At 38.7% G+C, this 25,378-nt stretch overlaps 1 protein-coding gene across 1 annotated transcript; it reads left to right on the top strand.

The window, feature by feature from the left end:
* The first annotated feature begins 907 nt into the window (after window positions 1-907).
* On the top strand, window positions 908-16,027 carry LOC114626119 (probasin-like). Its single transcript, XM_028773467.1, has 7 exons — window positions 908-1,034; window positions 2,815-2,954; window positions 4,944-5,011; window positions 10,404-10,514; window positions 11,449-11,550; window positions 12,139-12,166; window positions 15,824-16,027. The coding sequence occupies exons 1-7, from the start codon at window positions 951-953 to the stop codon at window positions 15,825-15,827; spliced, it is 537 nt and encodes a 178-aa protein (XP_028629300.1). The 5' UTR covers window positions 908-950; the 3' UTR covers window positions 15,828-16,027.
* Window positions 16,028-25,378: the final 9,351 nt, after the last annotated feature.

Here is a 25,378-nt window from a genome sequence, read left to right as displayed (position 1 = left end):
CCAAAAGCTACGAAAACCCAGGGCTAATGAGATGGCTCTTCATGTAGAGGTGGTTGCTGCCAAGCCTGGGAACCTGAGCCCAGACACAAAGATATACACACATGAACTCAAAATAAATAAGATAAGGAAGAAATTTAAATTTTAACTATATATAATTATGATTATCCAATAAGTTTTCTGAATGTTTCTTGGGTTATACATCATAATTATGATTGACAGGCTATTAAATTTGAATGATATTTGTAAAGAAATAACAATAAATTATATGTATAGAAGTAAGACTTTATCTTTGGAAACAAGACTGTATGCTCTATGTTATCACAGTTGTTTAAATAGAAAAAGGCTAGAACCTCCAGTTCCACAAACAAATGTGAATTCTACTCAGGCCTGTTTACTGCAGTGTCTTTGGTTATGTGAACAATAACCAAACGTTTGTGCCAACGTTAGAGCATTGTTCACAAGTGCATTTAACCTCCCCAGTATTGCTTATGAATCCATGGTTCAAGTTCAAGAGTGTTGAAAACTTGATTGAAAATGGCCAGACTTGATATTCTTCCACCAATATCTATCTGATTGGAGGAATGGATGATAGACATCAGGTTTAAACATCTACCATTCCAGTTAAGATAATATGATAGCATCTTGTTCTTAGTCTTCCTTTTTCTTAATAGGGACATAAAACCAATGAATAAAAATATGCCTGAAACATGGGGCAGGCATTGGGCATTGAATTGACAATAAAAGTCAATTTTCCATCCCTAGTAGAGTTCTCCAGGAACCTATTTGTATACTAAATGACACAATGTCAACATCAGTGCAGAACTGTCAACTGGGATGCAGGACACTGCTCATGCCAACCATCCTGAAAGGCAGCTATAAAAAGCAGGGAGCTACTCTGAGCCTTGTCAGTGAGGTCCAGATATCTACAGAGCAGACACAGTTGCTCACACATGATGAGGGTCATCATCCTCCTGCTCACACTGGATGTGCTAGGCGTCTCCAGTGTGATGATGGAGAAGAGTCTCAAACAGAAGGTAGCAGGCCTTCAAGGAAGGGGGCTGTATGTGGTGGGCATGCTGGGCAGAGACAAGCAGAGAGACAGAGAGAGGCTTGGGAGGGGGATTTTTGCAGGTGGGGGTGGGCAGCAAGAGACAGAGAGGCAGAGGCAGAAAGACCTTAAAAGGGGGAAAGAATGTTCTGGAAGCTGGAATTTGCTAAGTCTGGTAATGGAAAGTGACAAATGTGTTGGGGGGGGGAGAGTAGTTAACTCTCATAAATGGTTTTCCGAAAGAAAAAAAAAAGAGGGACAGATACCAAGAGATGAAGACAGAGAGAAATGAGACAGTTCCTGGAGAATTTTGATAGGAGTGGATAATTACCCTCTGGAAGTTGCTATTCTCTATGTCAGGAGTGGAAAGACAGAGAAAGTGAGGGTGGTCTAAATGGTGGGTTTATGAGATAGAGTCACAAAGAGAGGGCAAGACACAAAGACAGAGATACACACAGGGAGAATAATGCTTCTGAAGATAGGTTTTCTGTGTATCTTTGTGTGACAGAGAGAAATATGAGTGGGGAGGAATGTTCTAGACATATTCTCTACATCTCAGAGTGGAGAATGGCAGGGAGAGAGAATAGTCTAAAGGGTGGTTTTCTGAGAAATAGAGACTGAGACTGAGAGACCAGAGAGAAGACACACACAGAGACCTGGATAGAGATATAGAACATCCATCAGTCTGGCACCAAGGGTATGTCTGGCTTTCATAGCAAATCCAAACACTTACATCACTTCCTATGTTTCTACTCATGTGCCTCACCCTATGAAGAAATTGAAGCCATGATAATGAATATGATGAAGTAATTTAAAGGGGTGAATTGTACTAATGTTATTCTAGCAGTGACTATTGTCTACTTTGGCCTGTTATCCAAAACATTAAAAGTAAGGATTCAAAAAGATCTAAGGAAAAGCAAGATGACTTAATTCAAGGCAAAGCTAGAGTACAGATTACAGACAGACATACTGCCAAAGATGGACAGCTGCCCACTTGACTGACTGGACTCAAGATCCCCAAGCTATTATGTATGTCTCTATCAGGGGTCCCAAGGAGACCGATGAGCTGGTTACTAAGGGGCCAGATTTATTTTGATTGACAGATTAAAACATTTATTTCTCTAACTGTATATGTCCCTTCTCATAGTGCATCTGATTTTAATCATATATATGCCAAATTACACAAAGCCATAATAGTTAGGGTAAGATCACCTGAATAACATGTTTTTGTCTTACTATGCATATACCCCAAATCACTTCAGGCCAGATCAGAGCTTCTTTTCTCCATATCAGGATACATTGAGAATATAGTTGAATGGGAATTGTCTTGCCTTGATCATTGTTAGGGGTGTGGGAAGCCCTACATCACTCTTCAGAGATTGGTATATGACTAGCCAGATGTGGGGTTGGGAACCATGAGGGATTCTTTTGTGTATTCTACAGCCTTATTCACAAATGAGTGTGTGAGTATTCTGATGCAGGTGGGGAAGAGGAAGAAGGGGTTGTTATACGGGGAATTCTACATTATTGTTTAGAAAGGAGTATGTGAGTAGCTTCATGCAGTTGGCTTGGAGAGGGGTCTAAAATCATTATTGGGTTCATTGTGTAGAGTATGCATGAACATAAAAGAAGCTAAGCTGCCTAATGCCTTATTACATAATCAGGTTGTAAATTACCCCATCCAAGTGGGTTTGGAATCCAGGGTTACTAAACTATCCTCTACTTTTGCCTGCCTTGTTTCCATAGCTGCTTTTTTTTTTTTTCAGATTGAAGGGAAATGGCGAACAATTTACTTAGCTGCCAGTTCCGAGGACAAGATAAAAGAAGGCTCTCCATTGAGGACTTATTTCCGTCGTCTTTTGTGTGGGAAGAAATGCAACCGAATCTACCTCTATTTTTTTATTAAGTAAGATTAGACAGAACAATCTATGTGATGGTCTGTGGTTAGAGAAATGAAATGTTTTCAGTCAACACTCAGGTCAGTGAACACACACAGCACTAAGTGAGGATTCCTATATCACTTTGCTCTATATGGTCCCTGAAAATGACATATGATAGCTGTACTTTTAATTTAGAATGAGATAGTTTATTTATTGTAGATATCTACTATATATCAGTATCTACCTATGTATGTACATATATACATGCATATATCCATCTATTATTTATCTATTTATGTATCTTCTGTCTCTTTATCATGTTATTTGTCTACCTACATGCCTATGCATACATCTATCATCTGTTCTAGCTAATTATCTATTATTTAACTACCTACATTTGTGTATATGTATCTTTTATCTTTTTAAATCTATTACCTATGTATCTATTACCTATATATAATCACCACCCATCTCTTGATATTTATTATTTTACTTTGGCATTCTATACAATAAATAAAAGAGTAACCGTTGAAAATCAAGTAGGTGTATACACTAGCATGTTGAAGAGATAAAATTTTTATTTTTAAATACATTTTTTAAACTAAAACATAATTACCTATTTCTCCCTTCCATTTTCTCCCTCCAGTCCTTCCCATGTACCCTCCTACCTTCCTTCCTTAGTTTCTTTCAAATCCTAGGCTTCTTTTTCTTTAATCGTGTGTGTGTGTGTGTGTCTCTCTGTGTGTGTGTGTGTGTCTGTGTGTCTGTGTGTGTTCTTAAATATGCAACCTGTTCGTTCTATATAATGTTACTTGTATAGGTATGATTTTACAGAAACCATTTGATATTCAAAAACCAATTGATAGGAAGGATTTTTCTTCAGGTAAGACTACAAAATATTCTAAAATTCATTTGGAGCCAGAAAAGATCTTATGGTAGCTAAAACAATCCTGAGCAAAAGGAACAATGCTGGAGGGGTCGTCATTCCAGACATGAGTGATTTTTTTTATATGCAGAGAATAGACCCCAAGGCTTTCAACAGGCTTTATGTAACCACACCCCTGGTCTAAACAGTTATTTCCATCTTTTTGTTTGTTTTTGATTGTGTGCCTTTAATGGCTGAGTCATCTCTCCAGCCCAGTTATTCCTTGTTTTTAGAGCCATAAAGACAAATCTAAGCTGCGACAGTCACTATTAGTCACATGGATCTCTGATGAGTGAATACAGATCTGAATACAAGACCATGCCTACGACTCTATGAATCTCCTGATCTGTCAATGTACATTGCAACTTAAATCTTCTGAGAATACAATTGTAGGCTGAATTTGAATCCATTTAAATGCACAAAGCAATTGCTGCTACATAATCTATAAGATTGGTGATATTTATGAGATGGGCAAAGAATAAAAACATGATTCCAATGTAAATATGTAGACTAGCCTATAGTATGTGTAGGGCACTGAGATGTGTTCTGCACCAGGTGGCCTTGCACCCTTTAAACCCAATTTCTACAGACATTTCTCATCTCAGATTGGGGTAGAATTTTTTCTCAATACTTTGGATTTTTTTTTTCATTTATCAATAGTCGTTATTGGGTACTGGGTATACAGCTGTGTTGGGAGAGTGATTTTACAGCATGAACCACAGAGTCCAGGGTTCCATCCTCAGCACAAAGCTGCAGTCCTACATTCCCATCATCCTAGCACTTGGTGAGTAGAACCAGGAAGATCAGGAGTTCAAAGACATTCATTAGTCAGAGGTCAGGATAGGCAACAGATATCACACAGAGGAGCTAATTCTACCCTAACAAAGACACCTGCAAACACCTAACAGGGTGATTGATGCCATTTAAGAATGTATTAATTATATTTAGGGAAGATGTCCTACAACATCATATTCTTATGACAGATCTACAGAGGAAAATGTGATTTGCAATTAACTGTCCTGTCATTTTTGAAGAATCAGGACTCTGGAGTAATACACAATACAACAACATACATGCATTTGTTTTTCAGGGAAGGAGCCAAGTGCCATGAGCGTAAAATCGTAGGAAGGAGAAAACAAGAAGTTTACTTTGCAGAGTGTGAGTAGACAATGCTGGGGTGAATGCATGACCTTAATTGTTTTCTTTTTTTCAAAATTCACGGTCATAGTTGAATTTTGCATATCTGATATCTACATTCCAATGCATTTGTCTCTACAAATTACAGATGCAATCTTGAAGAAAGCCTCTTCATTGTCTTCCTAGTCATTTTGGAGCTAATAAGAAATGTGGTTTGTTTGTTTGTTCAGTTTTTAATGAATTTTTAAACATTTTTATCTATATGGTGTATGTTTGTACCAATCACACTTCCCTTGTTTAGCTTTAAGCATAAACTAAATCACAGACAAGAGTCTGAGAATGGTTAAAGGAATTAAAAGGTAATTTGAGCACTTCAAAAAAATAACTTGATGCAAAATAGGAAATAGGATTTTATCAACTATTAAAATGACTCCCAGAAATTCTGAAACATGGGTCTTGTACATGTAATGATAAATTATCTAAATTTTATAATTTTATTGGGGAGAAAAATTATTTACAATATATAAATTTAAGCATCATGAATAGTCTTATCTCTTTAATTCTGACAAGCAAGGCATATAACCTAAAACACATTGAAATCCATTTATAAAGAATAGAGGTATCAGTTTAATTTGTCATGAAACAAGTGATAAAGATACTTTCATTATTTTCTTTTTTTAATTTTTTTAAAATAATTTATTTATTTTTTCTCAAATCATAATTCATTCACACAGGGGTTATAAACACAGAAAGGCAGGATGTGGGGAAGGGGATGATACTGGAGTGTGGGTGTTCAGGGGGAATACAGATATCTTTTAGAACAGGGTATCGGCTGGGTGAAGGTTCAGGGGACAGGTCACTATGACTTTGCCTATGATCCACTTGTCCTTATCTAAGTTGGTATTATCTGCCAAGGCTACCTATTTACAAGGTCTATGACTACTTGGGTTGGTAAATTTCCACAAAAGCTGCCTATTTACATTAGCTTATAGCCATCTGTTTCAATGTTTTTCCACTGAGACCCAAGACTTTGTGTTAGTATACACGTATGACAGGCCTATTGCTGATTTTAGACCTATGGCTGATTTTAGACCTTCAGTGTGTAAGCAGGGCTGCCCCTGACATCTCCTCCCTTCTCTAAGTATAGAAGGGTTGTGGCAATTCTAATCTTGCGAAGGCGGGGATAGAGGCCTGACCTCCAGTACTTGAAGGGGACCTTGTAATGGCTCCGGTCCCCCTGTCGTTGTCCAGTGAGGCATGAGGGCCATACCCATCCTGATGTCTTTTTCCTGGAGAGGGGATACTTTTGACATCAACCCCTATGCAGTCCGGCTTGTCCCTCAGGGAACCCAGAGAGATATTTTTATCTTTTATTTATATTCCCTTGCAGTGCTTAGGCTCGCAGACTAAGCAAGAATTCAGATCGCCAGTCAGAGGGGGTTCTGGGTGGCCCCTCTCTGCTTGGTCTAGGGGCAGAAGTCCCCTCTTTTAGGTTGGGTGGAGGTGGGTTTTGGGAACACCCTGTATAAAGTAACAACCTCATCTTGAGTCTCGTGGTCCTCCATAGCTAACTTATGATAATGTATCTGAGTAGTTTTTGCTACCAAATTATTTATCTGTTGTTTCACAGAGTTAGTCCACCTATTTGAGGCCCAGGGACCAGCAGAAATAAGCAAAAAGAACCCAAATAATGGTCCCAAGATGGGAGGAAGTAGGGCTGACAACCTTGGAGAGGCTGAAAACCAATTCTTGTATCAGCATTCATCTGTCTCTTTCTCTCTCTGATTTTCTCAGGGCCTTCACTGACCTATTTCATGCTCTCTTTAACCCTCCCTGTCTTGTCTATGTAAAGGCAACATTCTTCTTTAAGAGCTGTACACAGTCCAGAGCTGTACACAGCCTTTTCTATTGTACTAGAGTAAATCAAGTCCAATAAGGATCTTTGCGATTTTAGGAGGTCTCTTCAGACGGTGAAACGAGGGATTTCTTCAGATTAGTGATGTCAATCTGTAGCTGTTTGATGTTCTTGTCAGTGGCCCTTCAAAGGTCTGAGTAGTATAAATTCGGAGGCCAGCATCTGGATTAGAACCTATAACAGCAGACATCACAGGTGATTCATTTTTACCTGGAAAGGAAAAAGAAGGGAATTCTCAGGGAGATTTCTCTTCCCTGGATGTAAATTGTTATTCATCTTATTTATGGTTGCGTCTGGCTTTGTGGGGGTATCTATTTATTTCATTAATCTTTTTGGTAGCCGGTTAGCTGTGCCTTCTGTGGTATGAAACAGGCATATCAATCCTCGGCCCCATAAGGGAACTGGATCTGGGCCATTCCCTTTAAGGATAAGAAGGTCCTTCCCCATATCTGTGGCAAAGTTTTTGCTGGTCTCGGTGGTGCCAGAGGCAGTCACCAACAGATTTGCCATGAGCTTTCAGCTTTAGAGAGTTAAAAGTGAACAAGGCATGATGGAGAGTATTTCAGGGGGATTCCTTCTGAGGGGGTACCGTTCCCCCTCTTTTGTTTTTAAAGCCAATTTTTCAGAGTTCTTGTAAAATCAGGGCAGAAGCGCCAACAGCTGCTCCTTCCACACTCAGAGAGCCAAGAAGACCCTATTTAAAGAAATATAAATCTATATTAATAATCTTTTATCTAAAACTGTTATAGTACCGTCGTGAACTAATCAGACTATAATATATCGATTAGTAATAGCTTCTTCTACTTTTTGTGAGATTACCTCTCTTTTGTCAATTAATTGTTGAGGAAAATTAGGATTTACATCTCTAATTAGGATTTATTCTCTCTTGTGAATATTAAACAGAGACTTAAATTCTTTTGTGGAGAGCTTAAAATAAGATCTTAGATAATTAGCATCTCCTAGAAACTTTTGAAAATAATTTAAAATAAGTAAACTCTCACTTTTTTTAGACCCTTTATCTGTGTTGTTTTTTATTGGATATTATACATATTTACCTTTCAATGTTATCTCCTCTCCCATTCTCCCCCAAAACCCCTTATCCCATACCCCCTCCTCCTATTTTTATGAGGGTATGCTCCAAACATCCTCCCAGTCCCATCTCCCTGCTCTCGAATTTCCCAACACTAGGGAATCCAAACTTTCGGGGACCATGGCCCTCCACTTCCACTGATGTCTGACAAGGCCACCTCAATTACTTATACAGGTGGAGATATGAGTCCCTCCCTTTGTACTCTCAGGCTGGAGGTTTAGACTTTGGGAGCTCTGGTTGAATCTTTTGATACTCCTTCTAGAAAGGACCAAAACACCCACACTTTGGTCTTCCTTCTTCTTCTTGAGTTTTATGTGGTCTATACCTTGTGTCTTAGATATTGTGAGCTTTTGGGCTAATATCCACTTATCAGTGGGTGCATACCATGTATGTTCTTTTGAGGTTGGGTCACCTCACTCAAGGTGATATTTTCCAGCTCCATCCATTTGCCTAAGAATTTCATGAACTCATTGTTTTTAATAGCTGAGTAGTACTCCATTGTATAACTGTACCACATTTTCTGTACCCATTCTTCTGTTGAAGGACATCTGGGTTCTTTCCAACTTCTGGCTATTATAAATAAGGCTTCTATGAACATAGTGGAGCATGTGTCCCTGTTGTATGTTGAAACATCTTTTGGGTATATTCCCAGGAGTGATATAGCTGGATCCTCAGGTAACACTATGTTCAATTTTCTGAGATACCGCCAGACCGCTTTCCATAGTGGTTGTACCAGTTTACAATCCCACCAACAGTGGAGGAGTGTTCCTCTTTCTCCACATCCTCGCCAACATCTGCTGTCACCTGTGTTTTTGATCTTAGCCATTCTGACTGGTGTGAGGTGGAATCTCAGTGTTGTTTTCATTTGTATTTCCCTGATGACTAGGGATGCTCAACACTTCAGCATTATTTTCTATTAAACCATAAAGTGTCTATTTAACCCAACACATTAAACTGATAGACATGTCATGGACTCTAGCTTGGTTTATAAATGAGTTTATTGTACCTAAATACAGGAGAAGAATGAACTCACCAATATGTGCAGAATCAAGCATATATCCCTCCAAAGAACCCTATACCCCACCTTGTGTGTTATGTAATTTAGTTTGAGGCCAGCCTGGTCTACAGAGCAAGTTTCAGGCCAGTCAAGGATATATAGTGAGACCAGTCTCAGAAAGAAAATGAGAAACCACTAACATGAAAATGAACAGTCATCATATCAATGTGGAGGGTCTTAGGTCAGCCCCTTCCCCTCTTTAAGAAGTCTTGTTAGTAAGTGTATTGGAGTAACTTACAAAAGCATGTGTAAATATGGCTGCATTTCTGAAGAGCCCAAACCAGCTTGGCTGACACTCCTGAAACCTTTATACTTGGAGCTTTAGCAAGGCTTACAGACAACTAAGCTAGTCAGAGTCTTCCACAGGGCTTGTTCACTGTTTCCCATAACACTATAGAGTGGCCTGCTGAAAGTTGTTATTCTCAAAATCATCCTGAGACTTGTGGGGTTTTTTTTTTTGGGGGGGTTGGTTTTTTCGAGACAGGGTTTCTCTGTATAGTCCTGGCTGTCCTGGAACTCACTCTGTAGACCAGGCTGGCCTCGAACTCAGAAATCCGCCTGCCTCTGCCTCCCAAGTGCTGGGATTAAAGGTGTGTGCCACCACCACCCGGCCATGGGTTTTTTACTTCTCGAATCTCATGAGCTACCAAGACAGAGTGTTCTAGTTTGGAGAAAATCGTTATGTGGCACCCTCTCTTTTTTCTTCTGTCATGTCTCTGAGGAAAAAATTGGTAAAGTTAGATAATTGCACCACTAAATGTAGATCAGATCCATAAAAATGTCGGTATATAGAATCAGAGAGCTTTCCTCAATGCGTGTATGTATGTGTAGATAATTCCACCATTAAATATAATAGGATCCATGAAAATGCCTATATATATATACACTCACATATATAATATATATACTATATATTACATCTTTCCTCAATATATGTATGTGTAAACAATTACAGCATTAAATTTAATAGGATCAATGAAATGTATATACATATGTGTGTTTACATATAATCATATAGCTATCCTCAGCAAGTAAGAGGATTGCAGTATGCCACCTTCTATGAACTCATATATCTTGGTATCAGGAACATAGCTATCCCAAATCAATATAGATTCTACATATTTGTAGTTAACTGTGGGATATTAGATATATTTTATATCTTAAAACAAAATATTAAACTTGCTTTATAATTCCCTGTTTGTCTTGACTAGCTTCAATACATGGGCCAGAATATTGTGAATCAGAGATTATATACTCCATATGCACATTCATAACTGTGACATTAGAATGAACCTGAACAACCATATTGATGATTTTATATGTATTTATACAAATTTCTTATCTATCTCAGATGAAGGGAGCAACGCATTAGTGTTAAAGACAGTGAATGAGAAGATATTGCTGTTTCATTATTTTAACACGAACAAAAGAAATGAGGTCACACGAGTGGCTGGAGTTTTGGGTGAGTGTCACACATGGAATTAGTCATCTGAGTATGTGGTTCAAGGACATGGATGCATGCATATCTCTGTACCCAAAGGTCACAATGTGTTTGTGCATCTGATTCTGTTTGTCATGTTGATAAATCACTGAAGCTGTAATGGTTAGCTGTGAAGATCAACTTGACATAACCAGAATGCCCTGGAAAGGGTCTCAGTAGGGAATTTCCCATAGCAGACTGACCTGTGGATGTATCTCTAATGATAGTTAGCATAAAAAGTCTTCACCCAATGTGAGTGGCACCATTCAGTAGCAAGAGGATATGCTGTAAGCTTCAACTACCAACAGACACAATTCAGAATCCTCTGACAAAGTTCTTAGGGAAGAATTTCTCTCATGAGACTGGCCTATGTGCGTGTCTCTGGGAGTAAACTGAATGATGACTACAAAGGGGGCTCTGCCCACTGTGTTCAGCACCATTTGCTGGGAAGATCATCCTGACCTGTATCAGACTTGGAAAGCTGGTTAAATGCTAGCACACGTATGTATGCATTCTTTGATCTCTGTTCCTCACTATGGACATGGTGTCTCTGCCCCCTAAACTTCTCCTGCTGGAATTTCCCCCAATTAAATGTGCTATAACTGGGAAAATACACACTTTTCTACCATAAACTGTTTTTGTCAAAGCATTTTGTCAGAATATTGAGCAAGGAAATTGAGATATTGATAAAATTGTCAATGTTACAAAACATGAGAGATAGTATATTACATCCTGGGGTTCACCCACTGCTTTGATATCTTAGGAAAATGATGCAAATTTGCACTGTAAAACTATTGGAGAAAGGGGGCAGATATTGTGCTTTGGTGCTTTTTAGGAGACTAAGCAAAAGAGAATATTTTATTAGTGTGCTGGGTACTAATGTTGTGACATCTTCCCTATACACCATGAAATGCAGGAAAAGGCAATCAACTGACTAAGGAAGAGATGACGGAGTACATGAACTTAGTGGAATCAATAGGCATTGAGGATGAGAAAGTACTGCGTGTCATGGACACAGGTATAGTAGCAACCTGTGTGTGTAACTTCTTACTTTGCATTTTTATAATGAATATTCATTTTTGATTATAGAGGGTATTGGGAAGATGGCTCAGTGGAGAAAGTGCACTCATGCATGAGGTCCCAAGTTTGGATCCCAGCACCCATTTAGAAAGCCAAGAATAACAGAGCTGGGAAGGGGAGGGGACAAGAAGAGATTTCTAGTAATAGATCTATCTGAAGGATCATGTCTCAAAACTAACAATGTATAGAATAAATAAAGAAGATATTACAAAGTCAGCATCTTACCTATGCATGCATGGGTGTACCCATGTCATTCACATGACTATAGACATACCAATGAACCATACAGATAGATACACACAAACAAAATCTACCTGAAATGAAACTCAGTTCCCAGGATCCTTTGTTCAGATACTCTATTCAAAACCTAGCTTTTTATCTGCATTTTTATGAAAACTGTTCATATGCAGTAATATTATTATTAATATTATGTTGAAGTGCAGTATTACTTTAAAATAATAGTGTGGTTTTACATTAATAAATCACTTTAAAATAATATTATTTTTCCATGTTTACTCTCCTTTAGACAACTGTCCAAACAAGATCAAGATTAGGTGAGTCAAATCACGTTCATTTTATATCTTGACGTTTCATTTTAAATTCAATTTTTAAAATATTTTATTTGTTCTTTAACTTTTTCATATATGTATATAATATATCTTGATCTTACCTACTCCCACACACCTCATCCCAGAGACCCAGCAACACATCTCCCTCTATACTTCATGGTTTTTTAAATTTATCATCATCATCATAATCATTATTATCTCAATGATTCCAAATGGTGCTATTTCTGAATAGGGTGTGTCAATTCCTGGAGGCATGAGCAATGTAATACACCAGGAACCACAGCCATAGGGAAAAAATGAACTGCAGGGAGCTGGTAGCACATGCATTTAATCTCAGCACTGAAGAGGCAGAAGCAACTGTATCTCTGAGTTCTAGATCAGCCTAGTCTATAGAGTGAGTTCCAGGGCAACAAGGGCTACACAGTGAAACCCTGTCTCATAAAACCAAAAAAAAAAAAAAAATAAAGACAAAAAAGGAAGGGAGGAAGGAGGGGTGGGAGGAGGGGTGGGGGGGCGGGAGGGAGGGAAGGAGGGAGGGAGGGAGAGAAAAAGAGACAGAGAGATACAGAGAGAGAGAGAGAGTCAGAGAGAGACAGAGAGAGACAGAGACAAAGACAGAGAGGCAGAAAGAGGAAAAAAGAAAAATACAGACCCTCCCTCTCCCAGAAACTATCAACTGGCAATAGCTCTTTGGTTAGTGGTGGATTGTCCTGAGTCCCACTGTACTCCATTCTAGAATGTTAACTGACTTGATCTGGCCAGAGTCTTGTGCAGAACACCACAGCTGCTGTAAGTTCATGATTTAACAGGTCTGTCATGTTCAGAAAACAGAACTTTTTGGCTCTACTCCCCATTGATGGGTGAGCATCTACAGTTACTTGGCCTCAGCCCTTTGACCAGCTATAAATTTCTGCACGAACCACTCCCCACTCTAAAAAGTTGAGCAGAAGCCAGACTTGGAGGCACACCCTTAATCCCAACACTTGGGAGGCAGAGGTAGATGAATCTCTGTATCAGGCCAGACTGATCTATATACTGAGCTCCAGAGCAGCCAGGTACATAGTCTCTAAAGAAACAAACAAAAAGGTAAAAAGTTGATTTGACCAAAATTGAAAGCAACATAAATCTATGAGTGTTTTTAAGACAGTGGCTTGGAAACATGACACTTTATCACAACTGGTCTCCTCCAGAGGCTCATGAGCTCCATTGTCATGGACTTTTGACTAGAATTACAATAGGAACCCACCCCTACCCCTGTTCTTCCCTAGATGTGGTATCCCCATGGAGCTGGTATCATATTTAATCAGAGAGTGGTTGGTTCCCCAGTACAGCGTTTATTGCACTAGTGGACACAAGGATGCTTTTATAGTGTGTTGGAGCAGCATGGTGACATCACTAATATCTTATCTCACATACACAGCCTATTAAGTACATCTAAGAACTGAAGAAGAGTTTCCTAGTCCATTTGAAATTGATTTCTCGATGCCCTACAGCCACAGCATGTGATGTCTTCAGCAATAGTGTCCTACTATTTAGTTATGGTGGGTAGCCAAGAGATATGGCAATAGCCAAGTTGTTTTGGTGATTCCAAGGCCTCCCTGAACTAATCAATAGTATGGTGGTACCCCCATGACTAAAAATTAGATTTTCACTGAACAAACAATGTCTTCTGGGAACAGCACTTATACCATTGCAGAGATCCTCTGCTGAAACTTTTTTAATGCTATATTTTTAATTAGCTTAGAAACTAGTGGATTTCTGTAAGACTTCTTCATACACCTTCAGTTTTAGTTGGCCCGCCCCTACCCCTGTTCTTCCCCCAACCACATTCACACCTGCTCCTCTAACCCACAGCTTTCTCCTTGTAATCTTCCCTGTCATCAGTGTCCAATTTTATCACCTGTCTAATTATATTTTAATCACACAATCATAAGTTTCCATATGAGTATTTAATAACCCTTCATTCTGGTTAAACCTTCCACGACACCCTGATTTCCCCATTCCACATCCAACTCCATGATTGAGCCTTCCTGCCCCCAGTATTCTTCTTTATACTTCATTTTAATGGCACTTGATGGACCCACTTCCTTGATGGACCAAATTCAAACTGGTTTCTAATTACCTGGCTTCCTCACATACTCCATACTATGCATACAAAATAAAAGATTCAAATCTAAGATCCACATGTGAGATAGAATGTGTAGTTTGTCTTTCTGGGCCTGGATGACCTCATTGAATATGATAATTTCCAGTTCCTTCTCTTTACTTGTAAATTTAATATTTCATTTTTATGGCTGAGCAATATTACATCTTATATATTACATTTTTCCTTATCCACTCATTAGCTGATGAACAGTTAGATCAAGTTCATTTCTTAGTTTTTATAAACTTAACTGCAATGAGCATGGACATTCAAGAGTCTCTGTAACAGGATATAAACCCCTTTGGGTACATATCTAGAAATGGTGTAACTGGGTCACACAGGAATTCTTTTACTAATTTTTGGATTTGTTTATTTGGTGTTCATAGTTTTTGTGTTTTGCTTTGCTTTATTCTAAGTTCTTTGTAAACACTAATCCTCCATCACATGAGTAGCTGGCAAAGATCTCCATTCACTGAGATACCTGTGAATTTAATTGACAGCTTCCTTTGCTGTCATCTTTAATTCCGTGATACCTGACCAGTGTTGGTCTTACTTTCTTGCTATAAGAACCCTATTCAGAGAATCCATCCCTGTGTCTATGGTCAACACATACTCCCTGCTTTCTCCTCTATCAGCTTCAGGCTACCAGGTCTTATGACACGGTCTTTGATTCATTTGGAGTTGAGTTTTTTGCAGGATGACAGAGAAGGGCCCAGATTCATTTCTCTATATCTTGATGTCCACTTTTTCCAATTCTATTTATGGAATTATACATTTTTATATTAGGTCATTTTCCTTCTTTCAGAGGAGATATTGACAATATCCAGAAGGGGACTAATTCTTACTAGTGTTGAGATGGCATTCTCCTCTATGGAGCTGATATTGGGGGCAGCAAGTTCTACCCCTAATCTTCCTCTAAGATTCAGCTACTATCTGGGACCTCGAGTGAGACTATGGCTGTAGGATACATGGAGCTTGTTAAACTCCAATGTAAAAGTACCTTGAAACAAAAATATATATAATTTTAGTTTAGATTCATAAAAATTATATCCTCAAGTAAACATGTGAGTCCTAAAAAATATTTTTTATTTATTTTATTTTATTTTTTGGTTTTTCGAGACAGGGTTTCTCTGTGTAGCCCTGGTTGTCCGGGAACTCACTCTGTAGACCAGGCTGGCCTTGAACTCAGAAATCCACCTGCCTCTGCCTCCCAAGTGCTGGGATTAAAGGCATGTGCCACCACTGCCCAGCGAGTCCTAAAAAATATTAATTTAGGTTGTGATATAAGATCATTGTCATATCAAAAATTTCCATATATGGAAAACTTCCAAAGTTCATGTATATTCCCAAACATACAAAATCCTGTAAAGTGTTTTTGCATGATACATCTTGTCATTGTTTGCCTCTTTAATGGCTTGTGTTTGTTTTATTTCCACTCTCATCAAGTATCATGTATTACTATCGTAAATATATAAAATAATTCTGTTCCAACATTACAGTTGACATCGGGACCTTTGCAGTATATTCTTCCTGAAACCTGAAATGTCAATATGAAGATGAAGCAATCTTTTCTCTCAGATCAAATCTTCCTACTTACTGCAAATTACAATTCCTGTCTCCATACTTTCTCTTTCATTCATTCTTCCCCATGTTCTAATCGGTGTTATTGCATCTTTGAATGTTTAAATAAATTTATTTCACTTCCATACGTGTTTTTGAAGAAAGGACGCTAAAGTGCAATGCACATAAAAATATATTTGACTTTTTTAAAAGGAGAGGAGTGTTGGAGGGGTGGCTCAAAGGTTAAGAGTTCTTGCTGCTCTTCCAGAGGACCTGAGATCAGTTCTTAACACCCACATCAGGCAGCTAACAGCTGCAGCTCCAGGGGACCTGACACCCTCTACTGGACTCCTTGAGCACTGCACACATATTACACGCACACACACAAATAAAAAGTCGAATGCAAGTATGGGTTAATAATATCAGATGATTTTTATTAATAATAATTTGAGGAACTTGGGAAAAGCCATGTCTGGTGGCTCATGACTGTAATTTCAGCACCAGGGAAGGAGGTAGAAACAGATGAATCCTCTGATGTCACCAGGAGCCAGCCTAAACTACCTGAAATATCGCAGGGCAGTGAAAGACCATCTAAAAAGCTAAGGCAGGGGACATGGAAGATGGCTCAGTGGTCAAGAGCACAAGCTGCTCTTCCAGAGGACCTGGGTTAGATTCCTAACACCCATATGGCAGCTCATAACTCTCTGTAACTCCAGTTCCAAGGGATCTGATATGTACGTGGACAAACATGCAAGCAAAACACCAATGCACGTAACATTTTAAAAAGTAATAATAGACCTTGTAAATAGGTAGCCTTGGCAGACAATACCAACTTAGATAAGGACAAGTGAGTCATAGGCAGAATCACAGTGACTTGTCCCCTGAACCTTCACCCAGCTGATACCCGGTTCTGAAAGATATTTGTATTCCCCCTGAACACCTACACTCCAGTGTCATTTCCTTCCCCACATCCTGCCTTTCTGTGTTTATAACCCCTGTGTGAATGAATTTCGATTTGAGAAAAAAATAAATAAATATTTTTTTAAAAAAGTAATAATAATTCAAATAAGGCAGATGTACATGAAGGATGGCACCTGACATCATCCTGTGACCTTCAACATCCACATGCACACATGTATGTCCACAACACAGGTGAAAAACTACACACACACACATACACACACCATACATCAAAGAGTCGCATCATTACTGCATGTTACAGACTTCAATATTGTAATTTTGACTTTAGAAAGGAGGACAAATTATTATATTGGTTGTTTAAAGTAAACATTAAAAGTTTTGTGTGCTGTTAGTTTTCAACTTAACACAAGCCATAGTCATTTGGGAAAGGAGACACTCAAGAAAATACCTCCACCAGGTTCAGCTGTGAGGCATTTCTTGATTTGTGGCCATTGATGTCAGGCAAGGTCATCCTCTGCTACATATGTATCTGTAGCCATGGATCCCTCCAGGTACACTCCTTGGTTGATGATCTAGTCTCTGGGAGAACTGGGTGGTCAGGCCAGCCTATGTTGTTCTTCCAATGGGGTTGCAATCCCCCTCCACCACTCCAGTCCTTCCGCAAGTTCCCCCATCAGGTTCCCTGAGCTCAGTCTGTGGTTGGGTCCAAGCATGTGCATTGCTCAGTTGCTGGCCTGATCTCCCAAGGAACCACCTCACTAGGTTCCTGTCAACAAGCACCTCTTGACCACGGCAACAGTGTTGGGTTTGGTGTCTACAGACATGATGAATCCCCAGGTGGTGCAGTCCCTGGTTGGCCCTTCCTTCAGTCTCTGTTCCATTTTTTTATCCCTTTTCTTTTTTTGCACAGGAACATTTCTGGGTTAAAAAAACTTTGAGATGAGTAGGGCCATGCCTATCTACTGAAGGTAGTCTCAACAGGTTCTATCTCCCCCTTCTCTGGGCATTTCAACTAAAGTCATCCCCATTGGGTCCCAAGAGCCTCATGTTTCCCTGGTATCTGGGACCCTCCAGTGGCTATTCCCAGTTCCTCATCCCTCACTGCTACATATTTTTATTCGATTTCCTGACCTTCTGTACCTCTCTGACATCTCCTCCAGTTCATGATACTGCCCTCCCTTATTTCCTCCCCCTCCTCTCTCCCTCCAATATCCTCCTCTAATAGAAGAGAAAGTGAGAAAGAGCCTCGAATACTTGGGTACAGGGGAAAACTTCCTAAACAGAACATCAGTGGTTTATGCTTTAAGATCAACAATTGACAAATAGGATCTCATAAAACTGAAAAGCTTCTGTAAGGCAAAGGACACTGTCAATAGGACAAAACGACAACCAACAAATTGGGAAAAGATCTTTACCAACCCTACATCTGATAGAGGGGTAATATCCAATATATACAAAGAACTCAAGAAGGTAGACTCCAGAGAACCAAATAACCCTATTAAATGTGGAGTACAGAGCTAAATAGAGAATTAACCAAGGAATCTCAAATGGCTGAGAAGCACTTAAAGAAATGTTCAACATCCTTAGTCACCAGAGAGAGGCAAATCAAAACGACCCTGAGATTCCACCTCACACCAATTAGAATGGCTAAGATCAAAAACTCAGGTGATAGTAGATGCTGGCGAGGATGTGGAGAAAGAGGAACACTCCTCCACTGTTGGTGGGATTTCAAGCTGATATAACCACTCTGGAAATCAATCTGATGGTTCCTCAGAAAATTGGAAATTGTTCTACCTGAGGACCCAGCTATACCACTCCTGAGCATACACCCAAAAGATCCTCCAACATATAATAAGGACACATGCTCCATTATATTCATACCAGCCTTATTTATAATAACCAGAAGCTGGAAAGAACCCAGATGTCCTTCAACAGAGGAATGGATACAGAAAATGTGGTACATTTACACTCATTTATTAAAAACAACGAGTTCATGAAATTCTTAGGCAAATAGATGGAACTAGAAAATATCATCCTGAGTGAGGTAACCAAGACACAAAATAACACACGTGGTATGTACTTATTAATAAGTGAGTATTAACCCAAAAGCTCACAATGCCTATGATACAACCCACAGACAATATGGAGCACAGAAGGAAAGACCAGACTGTGAATGCTTTAGTCCTGCACTGAGGGAAGATCAGCTTGCATTCTTCAAGAACCCAAGACTATCAACCCAAGGATAGCACCACCCAGAATGGGCTAGTTTCTCACCCATCAATCACTAATTTAAAAAATTCCCTACAGGCTTGCCTACAATCCAATCTGTGGAGGCACTTTCTTAACTGGGCTTCCTTTCTCTCATATGAATTCAGCTTGTGTCAAGATGACATAAAACTATGCAACACAGACAGTATATAGATGTGTATGTATCTATCACATATCTATCATCTAAAAAATAATCTTCTATGTATTCATCATCTATCTATCGTCTATTATATATCTATCATCTATAGGTCTATCTCTATATAGATGTATGTATCTATCACATATCTATCCATCATCTATCAACACATCATGTTTATCCATCATTTATCTATGTATCATCTATGTATATATCCATTGTCTATCTATTCACCATCTATCTACCTATCTATCTATTAAAAAATTAACATGAGCAGGGCCATAGTAGCACACATTTTTAATCCCAGAACTTGGGAGGCAGATCTCTGAATTCAAGGCCAGCCTGATCTACAGAGTAAGCTCCAGGATAGCCAGGGCTACACAGGAAAACTCTGTTTAAAAACAACAAAAAATAATGTGAATAATGATCAGGGAAGCCACAACACAAATTCCATCATCTATGGACATCCACGTACATGCTTACATAAAAATGTATGTTTCTGTTGGAGAGATGGCTCAGTGGTTAAAAGCACTGACTGCTCTTCCAGAGGTCCTGAGTTCAATTCCCAGCAACCGCATGGTGGCTCACAACCATCTGTAATGAGATCTGGCGCCTTCTTCTGGCACGCAGGCATATATGCAGACAGAATACTGTAAATGATAAATAAATTAAAAAAGAAACTCAGAAATTCTTTTTTTCTCAAAGCAAAGTCAGGGATTAATTAGTGATAGTTAATACCTTGACTTCATGACCTTTTAATTTAATTTTAAAAATATTTACTGTGTGTATATGTATGCCCATGCCACAGAGACCAGAAGATCACTTTTGGGTGTTGGTCCTCTCCTTCTGCCACGTGGGTCCTTGTGATATAAATCAGGTCAAGATAAGTCACAATCCTCATTGCCCACTGAGTGAACTCATCATTCCTGCTTCACAAACTTCTTCAAATGTCTCAAAAGGAAAAAAGAAACCTCAAATTTTCATATTAGAGCAATAGTGTCCTGACACAAAACTGACACAAAATGTTAACAAAGATATCCTTAGAAAATTATAATAAATTTTATTTATTATTATTGTTATTATTATTGTTTTTTATTTTCCATGCAAACTAGTGCTCAAAATTCTCAATTATATGCTAATAAATTTCAGTCAGCATAATATAAAAAAGTCTGTGTATCATGGCTTAATTTGGTGAAATATATCAATTAATGTGCATTGGCTAAACCATAGGGAGTTATTTTGATAAAAGTTTATTGATTGGGACCATGTTTTGTTTAGAAGTTTCCAGAAAGCAAAGAACATTCTCTAGATTGAAAAAGAAAGCACATGTAAATGTAAGTTTTAAAAAATGTATCTGTTCTACTCAAGTGCAGAAAGTTTTTTCAACAGCCAGAATGGGGAATTTTCTTTTGAGAAAAATAAAAATATCCCTGGCACAGCAAATTCCAATTTCATGCTTACCAGGATGTAGCATGAACAGACATATTCAGCTATGAAGTGAACAGTGGAGAACACCGGGAAGCCTCTGATGGTGTAAGAGAATAATAATAACACACATACACTCCAAAAGTATTTGAATCTGTTATGTGTGCAATACTTCTTTGATAAGAATTGTTTTTTGAAAAAGAAAGAAAAAGAAAAAAAAGCTGGGCTGTGGTGGCGCATGCCTTTAATCCCAGCACTTGGAAGGCAGAGGCAGGTGGATTTCTGAGTTAGAGGCCAGCCTGGTCTACAGAATGAGCTCCAGGAAAGACAGGACTACACAGAGAAACCCTGTCTCGAAAACACACACACACACACACACACACACACACACAAAAGAATTGTTTTTTGGTCTGTAAATTCACACTTTGGTGTTTACAGAGTGAAAACAGCACAAAAATATTTATTTTGTGTAATAAGTGACCCACGGGGTTATTTCCAAAGTAATGACCCTCCTTAAAAAATGAAAAAGTGGCATTTAATCAGGGGGCCTTTGCATATTCATATAGAAAAGTGATTTGAAGGCAGATACATTTCTGAAAATGCACATTCATGACCATGCTCAGATTAAAGTCCTTGATTGCAGAAACATTTTTTATTGAAAATATATTCTTTTTCATGCAATATAATCTGATTATGGTTTCAAAATTTATCAGACTTGCTTGTAATGATGAAATGCAAATATTAATTTATGTAATTTTACCAAAATGCAAATAAAAATCTACAAATACAGTTTTTTCAACTCATGAAATCTTTGAAAACTTTTGCTGGCAAATGTGCACAGAATTAAATAAAGCAAAGTAAATTATGAAGCAGTTTAGAAAGTGGTGTAAAATGATTTGACATCTTTAGAAAAAAATCCTCCAGGATCCTGTCTTGAGTTCCTGTCTTGACTTCCCTCAGTGATGGACTATGATTTGAAAGTGTAAGACAAACGAGCCCTGGGTTATAATTGTGTTCTACATCCAGCCCAAACTCATTGCTTCCTGATTCACTAAGATATCAGGAAAAATGTTACAATCTCTACCCAACACACATGCAAAAGTATAGTTTGCTTTCTATCGCTGTGACAAGTCCCTCTAACTAAAACATAATTTAGGAGAGGAAAGGGTTAACCCATCTTACACAGGCTACCATCTACCATTGGGGGAAGTTAGGACAGAATCTTGAATCAAAAACCATGTGTGCTATGTACTGGTTTGTTTTTCCACTCGTGCTTAACCAATTTCCTAATACAGCCCACAAAGCCTGACTAGGGAATGGTGAGCCCACATTGGGATGAGCCCTCCACATCAATCATCAACGAAGACATTCTCCAACAGATAATCCCACAGATCAATGTAAGATGGACAATTCCTCAATTGAGACTTCCTTCCCAGATGATTCTAGATTATGTCAAGTTGACTATGAAAAAATAGAGACTCTTTTTCAGCTATCACACCTTTCCCACCATGATGGGTCACACTTTCAAACTATGGACCAAAATAAAGTCTTCCCTTAATTGACTACTGTCAGGTTATTGAGTCAAAGTACCAAAAAAGATATTTATATGGGTCTCTAAATTGTCTCTCTAGTAATAACAACAAATGATATCAAGAACTGTCTAAACTATCAGTTGTAGTAAGAAAGCAAAATGCTCTGGATTAAAAGTCTCTATGGTTAAAAAGCACTCAGTAAATATTTCCAGGACAACCGTTGTAATTACTGTTGAGTATCAACTTGACAGGATCTACGATCATCTATAACATAAACCCTTAGGTATGTCTGTGAGAAAGCTGTGGTACAACTGAGGTGAGAAATCCCTCCCTGAATGTGGGCACTACCATTTAACAGCATTTGATTATTTATATACTTTCCTGCTTGTATCAGAGGAATTGGGGGGCAGAAACAAAGGGGTAAATGACATGGGGAAGGAGGGGTGTCTTTGAAAATGGTGAAGCCTTTCCCCACTTGGATCCCACAGAACTTAACATCCATCAAAGTCTCCCCAATCAGTGACTTTTACATTCTTCTCTCATGAATTTGAAGAATATTATTTGAGGACCCCAGAGCGTGGATTGTTTGTCTTGAATTGGGTACTTGGGTGCCCAATAGGTGGGCACTTGAGAGGGAGAAAATGACATAATGGACTAGGCAAGGTCAGAATGTCAAATGATATCATTATGACCTGAAGGGATTTTGACAGGATTTATGGTACTTCTGAGGTAATTCATGGTAGTGAATGAAAAGGGATTAAAACTCAGGCTGACATCCAATTTCAGGTACAAGAGGATTGAATAGAACACCATCCCACTATTATTTTAACAAATCACCCACCATGACTGGCATAGAAAAGAAGCTGGCAAGTGAATTTCTGATACCACCCTCTGACTTGGTATGTTGCCCACATTGACCTCTAATTCCTAGAAAAGCAAAAAGTTAAGAAAACAAAACTAGCCTCTTATTTTCAAATAAAGATTGAATGACCTACTCCTAACATCAAGAAAATCCTCCCCATTCTAATATTTTGTGTGAGAATTTGAAAAGCATTTTTCCCTCCAGGTTTATTCATATTAAATCTTTGGCCGTAAATTTTTAGCCATTTTGCTAGTGGATTTAAGGAGCTTCATATGCTGAAACATTGAACTGTGAATGAATGAATATGAATATGCAGGAAACAGATTGTCTGACACATCTGAATCATTTCTCAGCCACTTAACAAGACCAAATTCATACTGAAAAACAAAGAAAGATTTTTGGATTATCTATATTAGGAAGATCGACAAAGAGATCCAGCAACCTACTCCCACTTACCCCCTTACACCACCACCACCCCAACCCTAACACTACCCCACCCCCATCCCCTTATCACTGTTACCACATCACCATGCCACCATTACTCCTACCCTCACCCCTGGTAACAAACCCATTGCCAGGGACCTGATATAAGGTTAAGGTAGCAGTCCTGGTGAAGCTGTGGTCCCACCATACCTGACCACATCAGAGAGTCTATTATCCTGAAATGTAAACTTAAAAGCTATCAAACTCTCTCAGGGAGAAAAGTTTACCTTTACCTGGTCTAGGTTTCTGGATTTGTCTTCTCTCAGAATGATATCCCTGAGGAAATTTCAGACTTTTGAGGCCCATTATTAGGATATTCCAGAAACTAGAGGGAATGGTACAAAGTCCTTACCCCTACCCCCAAGGCTGGTTAAAGCATCTCTCTATGGAAATCCACCATGAGAGGTTTAACTCTGTACAGAGACTCATAGCAAAAAAAAAAAAAAATTGTCTACCCTTAAATTGTTTCCATTTAAATATTTATTACAGTTTTCTCATTATTCTTTTAAAAATAAAACTGAGATTATGTAGAGGAAACACTACCTTAACCAATGTTTTAAGATTTATTGTATATGTTAGGTCTCAAAACTGACCTGGCTGTCAGGTTCTTTCATCATCTCTGAGTCCTTACCTGTTATGGGGTATGGCTGACTCCCTACCCAAAATTTCTCTAGTTGGCCTGCTCCAGCCATTTTTGTGATCCAGCCCCTTTTTGTCTACCCCTTTCCCCTCCTGAGCTCTTGGTCTCCTGGCTCTCCCCTCGCTCCTTTCCCTCTCCTCACATGCCCCTGCTCAGGTTCTTGTTGACTCTGGACTCTCCTAGATGTCCCTACCTCTGCCTATGTGCTCCTCGTATCTACAATAAACCTCCGCTACCATACCCAGGAGTAGTTACGTCCTCATTTTTTTTCATTCAATATAAGCATATAAAATTTATTTCAGTACCTAAAAAGATGATAGAGGTAAATGTGGCTTTGTGAATGCTTTTACATTTATATTTAGGAATATATGTAGGTACATATATGCATGCAATAACAATTCATTTTTAAAATGGGGCATAAATTTGAAAGAGAGCAAGAAGGGGTGTATGGAAGGAGGGAGGAAATGGAAGGGGAAATGACATAATTATATTATTATTATCTCAAAAAATAAAAAGGAGAATTTAAAAGTAATACAAATATTGGAGGTGGAGACACAGCTCAGAGGTGAAGAACCCTTGTTCAGTCCCCAGAACCCTGGTGGGCAGCACACAACCACCTGTAAATCCAGCACCAATAGATCCTACACCCTCTTTCAGACTTAACACACACCTGCAAAAAGAAATACATGGCCCACACATAAAAAAGAAATACAACTTCGAAAAAGTAGTCCCACATTACAAAAAATTTCAAACACATATTCTTCCTGGAATCACTATGTCACCTTTTATCTGGCTTTACTGAAGAACTTTCATCAATCCACTGATTAAATTTTATTAATGCCGTAAAATGAGTAAATGCCTTGATCTCTAGGAAGCAAAAAATAAAATGAAAATCAAAGCATATGTTTGGGGGAAGGGCGGGAATGCAAGTACCAATTCAGAGGTCACGGGGCGGGGAAGATCATTGGTAATAAACGAAAGTGAATGAGTGGGTACCTGGCCTGGCTGTATCCATCCCACTGGTTTGCAAAACAAAACTGAATATTACCACAACCCATAATTACAACAACTCTTCACTTTTGGCATCAGTCTCACTGCAAGAAATCACATTGGGAATAAATCAATTCACTAAATGTGAATCCTTGAGGGGGATACTAGGACCCCAGTATCATTTATTTCCCCCCTCTCTCTGTCTCTCTCTCTCACTCACACACACACACACACACA

The sequence above is a fragment of the Grammomys surdaster genome, unplaced genomic scaffold (genome assembly GCF_004785775.1).
Source record: "Grammomys surdaster isolate TR1022 unplaced genomic scaffold, NIH_TR_1.0 228, whole genome shotgun sequence".
Lineage (NCBI taxonomy): Eukaryota > Metazoa > Chordata > Mammalia > Rodentia > Muridae > Grammomys > Grammomys surdaster.
The sequence above is the reverse complement of the archived record's forward strand: the minus strand, read 5'-3'. Positions and strand labels throughout refer to the sequence as shown.